The 14,247-nt window shown below is 41.1% G+C and overlaps 1 protein-coding gene across 1 annotated transcript in view; it reads left to right on the forward strand.

The window, feature by feature from the left end:
• LOC135537363 (scavenger receptor cysteine-rich type 1 protein M130-like) overlaps positions 1 to 6,937 on the forward strand; it is a gene marked incomplete at its 3' end in the record, with an annotated part of 89,580 nt that extends 82,643 nt beyond the window's left edge. Inside the window, exons 23-24 of the mRNA XM_064963552.1 lie at positions 5,836 to 6,144; positions 6,573 to 6,937. Of these exons, the coding sequence (XP_064819624.1) occupies positions 5,836 to 6,144; positions 6,573 to 6,937 (674 nt within the window). The remainder of the gene's footprint in view (positions 1 to 5,835; positions 6,145 to 6,572) is intronic.
• Between the last annotated feature and the right edge of the window lie 7,310 nt (positions 6,938 to 14,247).

Here is a 14,247-nt window from a genome sequence, read left to right on the forward strand (position 1 = left end):
TGCCCCAATAATACACTATATACATGTAATATAGCCTATACAGTCTGATCCTTACATAACATTCTAACCACTACCCTGCTGCCCCAATAATACACTATATACATGTAATATAGCCTATACAGTCTGATCCTTACATAACATTCTAACCACTACCCTGCTGCCCCAATAATACACTAAATACATGTAATATAGCCTATACAGTCTGATCCTTACATAACATTCTAACCACTAGGCTACCCTGCTGCCCCAATAATACACTAAATACATGTAATATAGCCTATACAGTCTGATCCTTACATAACATTCTAACCACTACCCTGCTGCCCCAATAATACACTATATACATGTAATATAGCCTATACAGTCTGATCCTTACATAACATTCTAACCACTAGGCTACCCTGCTGCCCCAATAATACACTAAATACATGTAATATAGCCTATACAGTCTGATCCTTACATAACATTCTAACCACTACCCTGCTGCCCCAATAATACACTAAATACATGTAATATAGCCTATACAGTCTGATCCTTACATAACATTCTAACCACTACCCTGCTGCCCCAATAATACACTATATACATGTAATATAGCCTATACAGTCTGATCCTTACATAACATTCTAACCACTACCCTGCTGCCCCAATAATACACTAAATACATGTAATATAGCCTATACAGTCTTATCCTTACATAACATTCTAACCACTAGGCTACCCTGCTGCCCCACTAATACACTAAATACATGTAATATAGCCTATACAGTCTGATCCTTACATAACATTCTAACCACTACCCTGCTGCCCCAATAATACACTAAATACATGTAATATAGCCTATACAGTCTGATCCTTACATAACATTCTAACCACTACCCTGCTGCCCCAATATTGTGAGAGGTGATATTCTCCTGGACCAGACAGCATCACAGGTGATATTCTCCTGGACCAGACAGCATCACAGGTGATATTCTCCTGGACCAGACAGCATCACAGGTGATACTCTCCTGGACCAGACAGCATCACAGGTGATATTCTCCTGGACCAGACAGCATCACAGGTGATATTCTCCTGGACCAGACAGCATCACAGGTGATATTCTCCTGGACCAGACAGCTGAGGGAATACACTATATATACAATAGTATGTGGACACCCCTTCAAATTAGTAGATTGGGCCATTTCAGCCACACCAGTTGCTGACAGGTGTTTAAAATTAAGCACACAGCCATGCAATCTCCATAGACAAACATTGACAGTAGAATGGCCTTACTGAAGACCTTTCAGTAACTTTCAACGTGGCACCGTCATAAGATGGCACATTTCCAACAAGTCAGTTTGTCAAATTCCTGCCCTGCTGGAGCTGCCCGGTCGACTGTAAGTGCTGTTATTGTGAAGTGTAAACATCTGGGACCAACAACGGCTCAGCCAAGAAGTAGTGGGCCACACAAGTTCACAGAACAGGACCGTCGAGTGCTGAAGAGTGTAACGTGTAAAAATCGTCTGTACTTGGTTGCAACACTCACTAACGAGATCCAAACCGGGAAGGGAAGTAGGGTAGAGAGGGAGGAGGGGGAGAGAGAGAGAGAGGAGGGGAAGGGAAGTAGGGTAGAGGGAGGAGGGGGAGAGAGAGAGAGAGGAGGGGGAGGGAAGTAGGGTAGAGAGAGAGGAGGGGGAGAGAGAGAATATATGTTTATCACTGTCTTCTCACCAGTGATGTCATCATAACCAGTAACCTGTTCCTCTCTTGGCCCCTCCCAGCCTGACCCTGACATATAGCATCAGGCCTGTTGAGTTGACTTGGGTAACAGACCTCTAGCTTCTACACCACATCCCCCCTTCTCCTGCTCTAACATGAGACCTCATCAGTACTCATTTTGGGTGCTGGTACTGTTTCTATTTAGGTGCTGGAACGTTAAGCCAATATTCTATAAGAGGTGAACTCAAGCAGTAGAAAGTTAGAGGTGATATTATAGGACACACTATGTGAAACATTGCTGCTCTGTCAGCAGTTTCCTGTGGAGTTTTTTTTAACATATCAGTTGGCTGTAGTGTGTTCAACCACTGATCCAAGATAAGTTGCTAAGAAGTTAATCTCACATCATTGAAGTTAGGACGTAATGAGAGAGAAGTCATATAGCCTAGCAGTATTTTCCACTCTTCGGTCCACTCTTTATGACAGCAGACTGTGGAGCCCCAGTTAGAGACAGACATGATACCTGCACTGGTCCTGATGACCCTGTTCTGGTTCACAGGTAGGATGCTGTTATACTGATATACGCTTGTGACAGTTACTGAGATATGTTTTGATATTGTAAGATATATTATAATTTGCAGGGTTAGTAAAATAACATTCAACTGGAAGCAGACAGTAAAAATGTGTCACAAAGCAGGACAATGATGTGATCACCTGTAAATGTACTTTACTGTAGTCTAACTGTCCATCTAGGGACAGGCACTAATGTCAGTTAAGTTGTGGTGGTGTCCTGTATCTGACTGTTGTATATTCAGTGTGTCAATGATTGATTGTATCTGTCTCTATGTAAATGAATGAGAGTATATAGTATGTATTATATATTATATTGGTGTTATGTTAGAGTAGGAGAAGGGAGGGGTGTAGATGATAGAGGTCTATGAGCTGAGTCAAGATCAACAGGTCCAACACTATACGTCACGAAGAGAGCGAGAACTAGAGAGAGAGAGATGAGAAGAGAGGAGGGATGGGGAGAGAGATTTGAGGAGGAGGAGAGAGCGAGGGTAGGGAGAGAGGAGGGTTGGGGAGAGAGAAAGGGAGGGGAGAGAGAGAGAGGGTAGGGAGAGGAGGAGAGGATTGGGGAGAGAGAAAGGGGAGGGGCGAAGGGAAGGAGGGCATAGAGCAAGATAGGTGAGAGAGGATGGTAGGGGAGAGAGGAGGGTAGGGGAGAGGGGAGGATGGTAGGGGAGAGAGGAGGGTAGGGGAGAGGGATGGTAGGGGAGAGAGGAGGGTAGGGAGGAAAGAGGAGGGTAGGGGAGAGAGGAGGGTGGAGGGGGAGAGAGAATGGTAGATGAGAGAGGAGGGTAGATATGAGAGAATGGTAGATGAGAGAGGAGGGTAGATATGAGAGAAGGATAGGTGAGAGAGGAGGGTAGATATGAGAGAAGGGTAGGTGAGAGAGGAGGGTAGATATGAGAGAAGGGTAGATGAGGGAGGAGGGTAGATATAGAGAAGGGTATGTGAGAGAGGAGGGTAGATATGATAGAAGGGTAGATGAGAGAGGAGGGTAGATATGAGAGAAGGGTAGATGAGAGAAGAGGGTAGATATTGCCTCCAATGAAGGGTCACATCATGAGAGAGGAGGGTAGATATGAGAGAAGGGTAGATCTGTCTCTCTCTAGATATCAGAGAGAAGGGTAAAGCGAGTCCACCAGGTAGGTAGAGTATAAATCTACAGTGATTATAGCAGTTCAATATTAGTAAACTTTATTATACCACATGAAGAAAGTCATGTGTCCATACAAACCATTCTAAAACCCAATAACAAGTAGTGTTTTATGGAACTACTTATACTTGACATATTATATATTATATTGGTCTGATGTTAGAGTAGGAGAAGGGGGGTGTAGATGATAGAGGTCTGTTACCAAGGCAACAGGACTGATGCTATCTGTCAGGAAGAGAGAGAGATGAACAGAGAGAGAGAGAGAGAAGGCGTGGAGAGAAAGTGAGATGTCAACAGAGATAGTGCTGACAGACTAACATGCAGCCAACTAAATATCTTGTCTTTACTGAGACTTCTCACTAGTGATGTCATCATAACCAGCAACCTTTTCCACTCTTGGTCCGGCTCAGCTTGACCCCTGACCTCTGAAATTAATGATTTAAAAAATGATAAAACATTTTTTATAAATTAGATTTAATCTCATCTGCAAAGAGAGTTACACATTTGCATGGAAGGGGAATGTACACTACATGACCAAAAGTATCTGGACACCTGCTCATCTAACATCTCATTCCAAAATCATGGGTATTAATATGGAGTTTGTCCCCCCTTTGCTGCTATAACAGCCTCCACTGTTCTGCAAAGACTTTCCACTAGAAGATGGAACATTGCTGCTATAACAGCCTCCACTCTTCTGGGAAGGTTTTCCACTAGATGTTGGAACATTGCTGCTATAACAGCCTCCACTCTTCTGGGAAGGCTTTCCACTAGATGTTGGAACATTGCTGCTACAACAGCATCCACTCTTCTGGGAAGGTTTTCCACTAGATGATGGAACATTGCTGCTATAACAGCCTCCACTCTTCTGGGAAGGCTTTCCACTAGATGATGGAACATTGCTGCTATAACAGCATCCACTCTTCTGGGAAGGTTTTCCACTAGATGATGGAACATTGCTGCGGGGACCTGCTTCCATTCAGCCACAACAGCATTAGTGAGGTTGGGCGAACAGGCCTGGCTCACAGTCGACGTTTCAATTCATCCCTAAAGGTATTCAATGGGGTTTAGGTCAGGGCTCTGCGAAGGCCAGTAAAGTTCTTCCACATCGATCTCAACAAACTATCTCTGTATGGACCTCGCTTTGTGTACAGGGGCATATTGTCATGCTGAAACAGGAAAGGACCTTCCCAAAACTGTTGCCACAAAGTTGGAAGCACAGAATAGTCTAGGATGTCATTGTATGCTGAAGCGATTAGATTTCCCTTCAATGAAACTAAGGGGCCTAACCCGATCCATTAAAAACAACCCCAGACCATTATTCCTCCTCCACCAAACTTTACAGTTGGCACGATGCATTGGGGCAGGTAGCATTCTCCTAGCATCCACCAAAACCAGATTTGACTGCCAGATGGTGAAGCGTGATTCATCACTCCAGAGAACGTGTTTCCACTGCTCCAAAGTCCAATTTCGGCGATCTTTCCACCACTCCAGCTGCCCCTTGGTATTTCCCATGGTGATCTTAGGCTTGTGTGTGGCTGCTCGCCATGGAAACCAATTTCATGAAGCTCCCGACGAACAGTTCTTGTGCTGACATTGGAACAGCTTGGAACTCGTTAGTGAGTGTTGCAACCGAGGACAGATGATTTTGTACTCTATCAGCACTCGGCAGTCCCGTTCTGTGAGCGTTGTCTCCAACTTCCCGGTTGAGCGGCTGTTGATCCTTGACGTTTCCACTTCACAATAACAGCACTTACTGTTGACGGGTGCAACTCTATCAGACATTTGACCATCTGAAAATTGGCATACTATGATGGTGCCATATTGAAAGTCACTGAGTTCTTCATTAAGGCAATTCTACTGACAATGTTTGTCTATGGAGATTGCATGGCTGTGTGCTTGATTATATATATCTGTCAGGAAGGGGTGTGGCTGAAATAAAATCCACTAATTTGAAGGGGTGTCCACATACTTTTGTATATATATAGTGTATGTACACATGGGTGTTGTTGCACCATACCAACGATAAGCCTGTCTTCCCCATCACATCATGAAAGGTCATGTTGATGTTCATTTAACCTTTGTCTCTCTCTTCCTCTGACTCCTCCCTTTCTCCTCTGTCTCTCTCTATCTCCTCTGTCTCTCTCTTTCTCCTCAGATCTCCAGGTTCAAAGCGTCAGTCCACCAGGTAGGTAGAGTATAAATCTACAGTGATTATAGCAGTTCAATATTGTCAACTTTATTACCCACAAGGAGAAATTCATGTGTCCATACAAACCATTCTAAAACCCAATAACAAGTAGTGTTTTATGGAACTACTAATACTTATCAACCACAAAGCATTACTGCTGTTAGAATAACAGAATCACTGTCATCATCTGTCCTCACCACTGTGTTTTCCTCTCTGCTGTTTACAGCTGAACTCCCAGTCAGACTGGTGAATGGGACCACTTCCTGTTCTGGGACAGTGGAAGTCTTCTACAGAGGAGAGTGGTTGGGTCTATGTTTTAGGTGGTGGGACATGATGAGAGAGGTTAAGGTTGTGTGTAGAGAGCTGGACTGTGGGAATCCTGTAGCTGAATCTAGAGGACCTCTGATTGAAGATGGAAGAAGAGGAGTCACGATGTGGAGTTGTAGGAGAGATGAGTCTTCTATTAGATGGTGTGACATCATAGGAGGACCTGGTGTCTGTGATGGTGGATATTATCGTCATGTGACCTGTTCAGGTAAGAGACTGGTCATATTGAGAGATTTATTTATACATTATACAATATTACCATGTATCATGTTTTATGTGTTTTTAATTCATTTAAATAGAGGGAGAGATGTCAGATGTATTTAAACATTATATTTGTGTTTGTCATATTGGTTTATGGGAGATGTTCATGGGCAGATCATTGTAGTTCAGATGGTACTGAAGTGAAGCTGCCTGATGGATGTCCAGCTGTTTATTTTCTATAAAGTGAAGTGAACTTATTCCTGTCTCCTGCCTGCATTATTCCCAACCCGATCCTGAGTGACTAAGAACCCATTTCTACCTCTTACAGTATCAAACATAGCAAACTACAATCTTTTATCCAACATATTTGTGTTTAGTCCTCGACAGTGTCATCAACAAAACTGATTGAATGTTCAACCAACTCTTTTTCTCCAGAGTCTGTGCGTCTTGTGGATGGAGCTGGTCTCTGCTCTGGGAGAGTGGAGGTGAAGTCCAATCAGTCCTGGGCCTCAGTGTGTGAAGCTGACTTTGACCGGCAGGATGCAGAGGTAGTCTGTAGGGATCTTGGCTGTGGGGCTCCTGTAGCTCTACAGGGGGGGCTCTATGGAGAAGGTGAGGGTCAGACCTGGGATAAAGAGTTCCAGTGTAAAGGTAATGAGTCCCTTCTCCTGGACTGTGACACCTCAGACAGAGAGAACAACACTTGCCTACCTGGTAATGCTGTTGGACTCACCTGCTCAGGTAAGAAACACTTTGTCACTCAGTCAACATTGTTTCTCACCTGGAGTGAAAAATATGAGAGACAATATAGGTGTGTTTTAGTGAGAAAATAGTAAGATTACTGTCTCTCTCTTTTCTTTTCTCAGAGCCTGATGATGTGAGGCTGGTGGGAGGAGGCAGTCGCTGTGCTGGTGGAGTGGAGTGGTACGACCAGGGAGAGTGGAGGACTGTGGGAGCTGAGGACTGGGATGTAGCTGCAGTAGTGTGTAGACAGCTGGGTTGTGGCTCCAATGTTTCAGGACAACCTGGAAACACCACTAGAGGGTTTGGAGTTTCCTGTTCTGGGTCTGAGTCTTCACTGAGGGAGTGTAGAAGAACATATGATCTCCGTCCTGGACTCACAGTGATCTGCTCAGGTAATAACAAGATACACTATATTACCAAAAGTATGTGGACTAAAGTGGATTCAGCTATTTCAGCCACACCTGTTGCTGACAGGTGTATAAAATTGAGCACACAGCCATGCAATCTCCATAGACAAACATTGATAGTAAAATGTCCTTTCTGAAGATCTCAGTGACTTTCAACGTGGCCTTGGAGCAACAACGGCTCAGCCGTGAAGTGGTAGACAACACAAGCAGAACGGACCACCGAGTGTTGAAATGTGTAGAGTTTAAGAAAAATAAACTCACTGCTGAGTTCCACATACTTTAGTCCATGTATTATATCTCCTTCCTGGACTCACAGTGATCTGCTCAGGAAATATCAACATATTATAATTATATTCAACTCATTTCCTTCATTCATACAACTTCCTCTGCACCTCTCATGATGACTGTTTAGCTTGTCAGTCTGCTTTTCTAAATAGATCACTCAGTCAAGTAGGAATCAAATACAACTTAAATATCCCAGAATGCTTTTGTGTTTGAGTGTTATCTCAGTGAACGGCTCTACTCATTAACACTGTCACATGTCATGTTATTGTCACATCTAAATGAGGAAAGTAGTTGAGGAGCTACATTTTCTTGTTCTCTCCTCTTGTTCCAGATGTCCTGCTTCAGCCTGATATCAACATATGTTGTCTCAGTGACTGTAGGCCCACTACTCATGTTGCCCTGTGAGGGAGGGTGGCTGGCACTGTTACATGCTGATGTTATTGTCATATCTATAGGAAACTAGTTAAAGAGGTTTTTCTTGTTCTCTTTTATTGTTACAGATCTCCTGGTCCAGCCTGATATCTTCCTGACTGACCCAATGGGAGGGGTCTCCAGGGGCCACCAGGGGCCCGAGATGTTCAGGGGCTACAACTTCACCATCACCTGCTCCACTCAGCCACAGTACCCAGGAGGCTCCTTCCTCCTCACGTTCACCGGCTCCAACAGAACCCAGACCCAGCCAGCTGTCAATCACTCTGCTGCCTTCCTCTTCCCTGCTGCAGATGACTCCCACCAAGGGAACTACAGCTGTGTTTATGACAATTATGTTTTCTCTCATAACTTCTCCTCTGAGAGTGAGCTCCTCTCCCTCACCATCACAGGTAACTGAACATGAACCAGACTTATAACTTTGTCATTGACAGATTTCCCACAGATCTATGTGATGATGATCAGTCCCCTCATCAAAGGTGTTTCTGTTTGCAGCCTCTCCTCTGCCAGCCTTCATCATCAGACACGTTGTAGTGCTGCTGATCCTACTGACAACAATCACCACCTCCTACCTGTACTACAAGGTAAAGACATTTACTCAGACGTTACAAGTCATTTAAACTAGAGGGAGAGGGTGAGGGGGAGAGAGAATGGAGATACGAGAGAGTAAATGTCTGACTGTTGGTGCTGTGTCTCCCTAGCCCACCAGGAGGCAGAAGAGAGTGAACAGGGTGAGCAGCATGGATCTTTATGTCAATGCCATGGAGATGGTCTCTCTGAGCTCCAGAGCTGAAGCTGGACCGGGAGAGGAGAGAGCAGCCCAGGGGACGGAGTAGGAGTAGAATGAAGCTGACCCTACATGCTGATCTTAGGTCAGTTTTGTGTTTTAAATCGATGGTCAGCAGTGGACTGGTGTTTAAAATGTGGTGACAAACCTTAAGTATTTCTAATTTTAATAACAATTTGAGAATAAGTTTATTTTTCTAGAACCTTGTAAGAAATCTAAAAGGAGTGACTGCAACCACCATTATTCATTTAGTTTGATTTTTACCACCAGAGAAACATGGGGTTCTGGTAACATGGGATTTGGGTAACATGGGGTTTTGGGTAACATGGGGTTTTGGGTAACGTGGGTTTTGGGTAATGGGGTTTTGGTAACATGGGGTTTGGGTAACATGGGGTTTGGGTAACATGGGGTTTGGGTAACATGGGTTTTGGGTAACATGGTTTTGGGTAACATGGGGTTTGGGTAACATGGGGTTTGGGTAACATGGGGTTTGGGTAACATGGGGTTTTGGGTAACATGGTGGTTTGGGTAACATGGGGTTTGGGTAACATGGGGTTTTGGTAACGGGGTTTTGGGTAACATGGTGTTTTGGGTAACATGGGGTTTGGGAACATGGGTTTTGGATAACATGGTGTTTTGGGTAACATGGGGTTTTGGTAACATGGGGTTTGGGTAACATGGGGTTTTGGTAACATGGGGTTTTGGGTAACATGGTGGTTTTGGTAACATGGGGTTTGGGTAACATGGGGTTTGGGTAACATGGGGTTTTGGGTAACATGGGGTTTTGGGTAACATAGGGTTTGGGTAACATGGGGTTTGGGGTAACATGGGGTTTGGGTAACATGGGGTTTTGGGGTTTTGGGGTAACATGGGTTTTCAGTAACATGGTGTTTTGGTAACATTGGGGTAACATGGGGTTTAACATGGGGTTAACATGGGGTTTTTTAACATGGTGTTTTGGTAACATGGGGGTAACATGGGGTTTTGGTAACATGGGGTTTTTAATATGGGTAACATGGGTTTTGGTAACATGGGTTTGGGTAACATGGGGTTTTGGGTAACATGGGGTTTGGGGTAACATGGGGTTTTGGTAACATGGGGTTTTGGGTAACATGGTTTTGGTTGAAACATGGGGTTTTGGGTAACATGGGGTTTATAACATGGGGTTTGGGGAAAAATGGGATTTTGGTAACATCTTATTTAGTAGCTCAATTACGTCTCATTTCCAGATTCTTGTCTTATCTTATTTAGTGTCTCTTAGATTCTTTATCTTATTTAGTGTCTCTTAGATTCTTTATCTTATTTAGTGTCTCTTAGATTCTTTATCTTATTTAGTGTCTCTTAGATTCTTTATCTTGAAGTGTTTCCATTATTAGTCCATGTATTATTATAATCATCTGTTCATTCTTTGTATTTTGAAACATTTTTTAATGAAGGGGTTTGTTGCTGTTTACCTCTCATGATGTTATTGATTATGATGTAGATTAGTGTGATATAGTATAGAGATTGTTATTGATTATAAACGTTATATTGATTATGATGTAGATTAGTGTTATGTTGTTAGTAGTATAGAGATAATGTTATTGATTATAAATGTTATGATATTGATTATGATGTAGATTAGTGTTATGTTGTTAGTAGTATAGAGATAATGTTATTGATTATAAATGTTATGTTATTGATTATGATGTAGATTAGTGTTATGTTGTTAGTAGTATAGAGATAATGTTATTGATTATACATGTTATGATATTGATTATGAAGTAGATTAATGATGTTGCTCTCTAAACTGCCATGTAATCAACTGAATGCTTTTAATAAAATTACAGGCTGTCAGTCTTGTGTGATTTAATTATTAGACAGACTACAACATACAGTATGAATTAACTGAGATCAGTCTGTGTGATTCCCCTCTTGGACAGACTACAACATACAGTATGAATTAACTGGTCATACATTTGGCAGGAGGTTAGGAAGTGCATCTCAGTTTCCACCTCATTTTGTGGGCTGTGGGCACATAGCCTGTCTTCTCTGGAGAGCCAGGTACTGACCTGTATATAGTCCTGCTATTGTTATATTACTGTTTCTCTTTAATTACTTTTTACTCTTTAATTACTTGTTACAGGCCAACCCAAGTGGTACTGTTCAGTAGGATAATAGTAGACCAACCCAAGCTGTACTGTTCAGTAGGATAATAGTAGACCAACCCAAGCTGTACTGTTCAGTAGGATAATAGTAGACCAACCCAAGCTGTACTGTTCAGTAGGATAATAGTAGACCAACCCAAGCTGTACTGGTCAGTAGGATAATAGTAGACCAACCCAAGCTGTACTGTTCAGTAGGATAATAGTAGACCAACCCAAGCTGTACTGTTCAGTAGGATAATAGTAGACCAACCCAAGCTGTACTGTTCAGTAGGATAATAGTAGACCAACCCAAGCTGTACTGTTCAGTAGGATAATAGTAGACCAACCCAAGCTGTACTGTTCAGTAGGATAATAGTAGACCAACCCAAGCTGTACTGTTCAGTAGGATAATAGTAGACCAACCCAAGCTGTACTGACCAACCCAAGCTCAGTAGGATAATAGTAGACCAACCCAAGCTGTACTGTTCAGTAGGATAATAGTAGACCAACCCAAGCTGTACTGTTCAGTAGGATAATAGTAGACCAACCCAAGCTGTACTGTTCAGTAGGATAATAGTAGACCAACCCAAGCTGTACTGTTCAGTAGGATAATAGTAGACCAACCCAAGCTGTACTGTTCAGTAGGATAATAGTAGACCAACCCAAGCTGTACTGTTCAGTAGGATAATAGTTCACCAACCCAAGCTGTACTGTTCAGTAGGATAATAGTAGACCAACCTAAGCTGTATGTTCAGTAGGATAATAGTAGACCAACCCAAGTTACTTTCAGTAGGATAATAGTAGACCAACCCAACTGTACTTTCAGTAGGATAATAGTTACCAAAAAGCTGTACTGTTCAGTAGGATAATAGTATCCAACCAAGCTGTAATGTTCAGTAGGACAATTAGACCTGTTCAAAAATAGAGACCAACCCCAAGCTGTACTGGCGCCTTCAGTAGGATAATAGTATGACGTAATGGCAACCAAACTTGAACCGCACTGCATGATGTTTTGAAAGTGTAAACATGTATGATAATTTCTGCTATCGAATAGACAATTTGATAGATTATTAACCCTAAGTTGTTTACTGTTTGAGTAGGATAATAGTAGACCAACCTGGATCAGAGCTGTACATGTATCAATAGGAATAATAGTGTTTATGGGACCAACCAACAAGCTGTACTAATGAATGTTTTAGTAGGAAAATCTGTTGTTTATGTGATCCTGGTATTTTGGGGTAGATCAGATAATAGCAATGCTTTCGCCGAAAAGCATGTACAAATCTGACTTGGTGCAGATTCAGGATTTAATTCAATACATTGTAAATAAAGTTTGAGTTTTAACGAAAACTATAGGTGGCGCTCCATTGGTTTTTATTCTTTAACTGTCAACAAGAGGTTTTAATGGCCTGGAAAATATGTTTCCTGCACATTTTTCCCCACATGAAGATCTTTTGTGGAATAATTCAGACATGACTGTAAGGAATAAGTCCTTGTTCTACCCCAGCTGGCATGAGAGGAATAATGACTTTGTTCTTGATGTTTTTGACAACAGAGGTAATATTCTCACATATGAACAATTTCTAACATTGAAAGGGTTTCCAATACCTTTCAGAGAGTTTATTTCTGTGGTCAGAGCCGTTCCCAGGGGTCTAACTACACTAATGAAAACTCATCTTATCTTTGGTAGTGATCACAAAGTTGATCCAGAACTCAGATTGGAAGGCGTGGGTTTACTTGAGAGATCTTGTTGTAATAAATATATAAGACAAATTCTCCGTTCACAAAAGCAACTTCCACCGAGAGGAAAGTGTTTGTGGAACCTGCTTATTATTCCTGACCTTGTCTGGAAACATGCCTGGTTCAGGCCTCACAAATACTGTATAACAAACAACGTTAAGGAAGAGCACTTTAACATGTTACATCAGATATATCCATGTAATTCTATGATGTCCACATGTGTGGCTGTTGATGATATCTGTGTTTTCTGTGAAAAAGGTGAGAATCTGTCCTACTTGTTCTTTAATGTAAATTTGTGTCATAGTTTTGGGGAAACCTTGCAAGATACTTATTTACCATTATGAACACTGCCCATGTTTAACATGAAGGATATAATATGTTACTATTGCAATGATAACAAGACCACTGAAATGATTGTGATTTTTTTATTCTTGTTGCCATATACTTTGTACACAAACAAAAATTCAAAAATTCTATACCAAAATTACACATTTTTCTGATTGAATATAAATATTTTATTAAAACATTAACCCTAGTGAATAACAACAAGAAAAATATTTTCCTGAATCATTATAGATTTTTTCAGAATGACAACAACTTCACTAAAATAGTTAATTTTTTATTACTACCCTAGCTATTTTGTATGTTTTAGTATTTTCTAGTTAATACTAGTTCTGTTTTGTATAATGTAACAATGTAAATTGTAGGTCTGTATTTTGAATTTAAAAAAATACATAAAAAAATAAAATATGAAAAGACGCACATCGTCTTCTGCTGACTGGAGGGGCAACACAGTTGAGGAACCAAAAGTTTATTTTAATTTATTTCACAACAGTGTAATATTATATTAGTCATTCAAAGAGAAGCATGTGTTGATTGGTTTGTTTATAATGAGTGATAATTTAAAACAATCTTTAGATCCACTACATATTTACATTGAACCATAGTTCTGACATGGATCATTTTGACCCCAGAGGCATATATTTTATCAAAGCCAAAATGGGGTTTATTCAATTCTTCCAATTTTTCATGACTTTGTCAATCAACTTGTTCTTAATACATCTAAATCATGGTTTAGTGTTTCTGTATCAATATGGACTTTTAACAAATTCAAATCCTTTGTATTCCTACTACATTGTTAAAACATTCTACATTGTGACATCATTAAAATACGCCTACTACAATGTTAAAACATTCTACATTGTGACATCATTAAAATACTCCTACTACAATGTTAAAACATTCTACATTGTGACATCATTAAAATACTCCTACTACAATGTTAAAACATTCTACATTGTGACATCATTAAAATACTCCTACTACAATGTTAAAACATTCTATTGTTAAAACATACTCTACAATTGTGACATCATTAAAATACTCCTACTACAATGTTAAAACATTCTACATTGTGACATTTCATTGATATCATGAAACAACTACTTCATGTATGTATTTTCTGATGTTTGATCAGAGATCTTTTATCAGAGTATCTCTTGTGACATTGATCACAGCTATGAGGTTTCTCTCCTGTGTGTGTTCTCTGGTGTATAGTCAGATGGCTAAATGTAACAAAACTCTTCCCACAT

This window comes from Oncorhynchus masou, unplaced genomic scaffold, assembly GCF_036934945.1.
Source record: "Oncorhynchus masou masou isolate Uvic2021 unplaced genomic scaffold, UVic_Omas_1.1 unplaced_scaffold_756, whole genome shotgun sequence".
Lineage (NCBI taxonomy): Eukaryota > Metazoa > Chordata > Actinopteri > Salmoniformes > Salmonidae > Oncorhynchus > Oncorhynchus masou.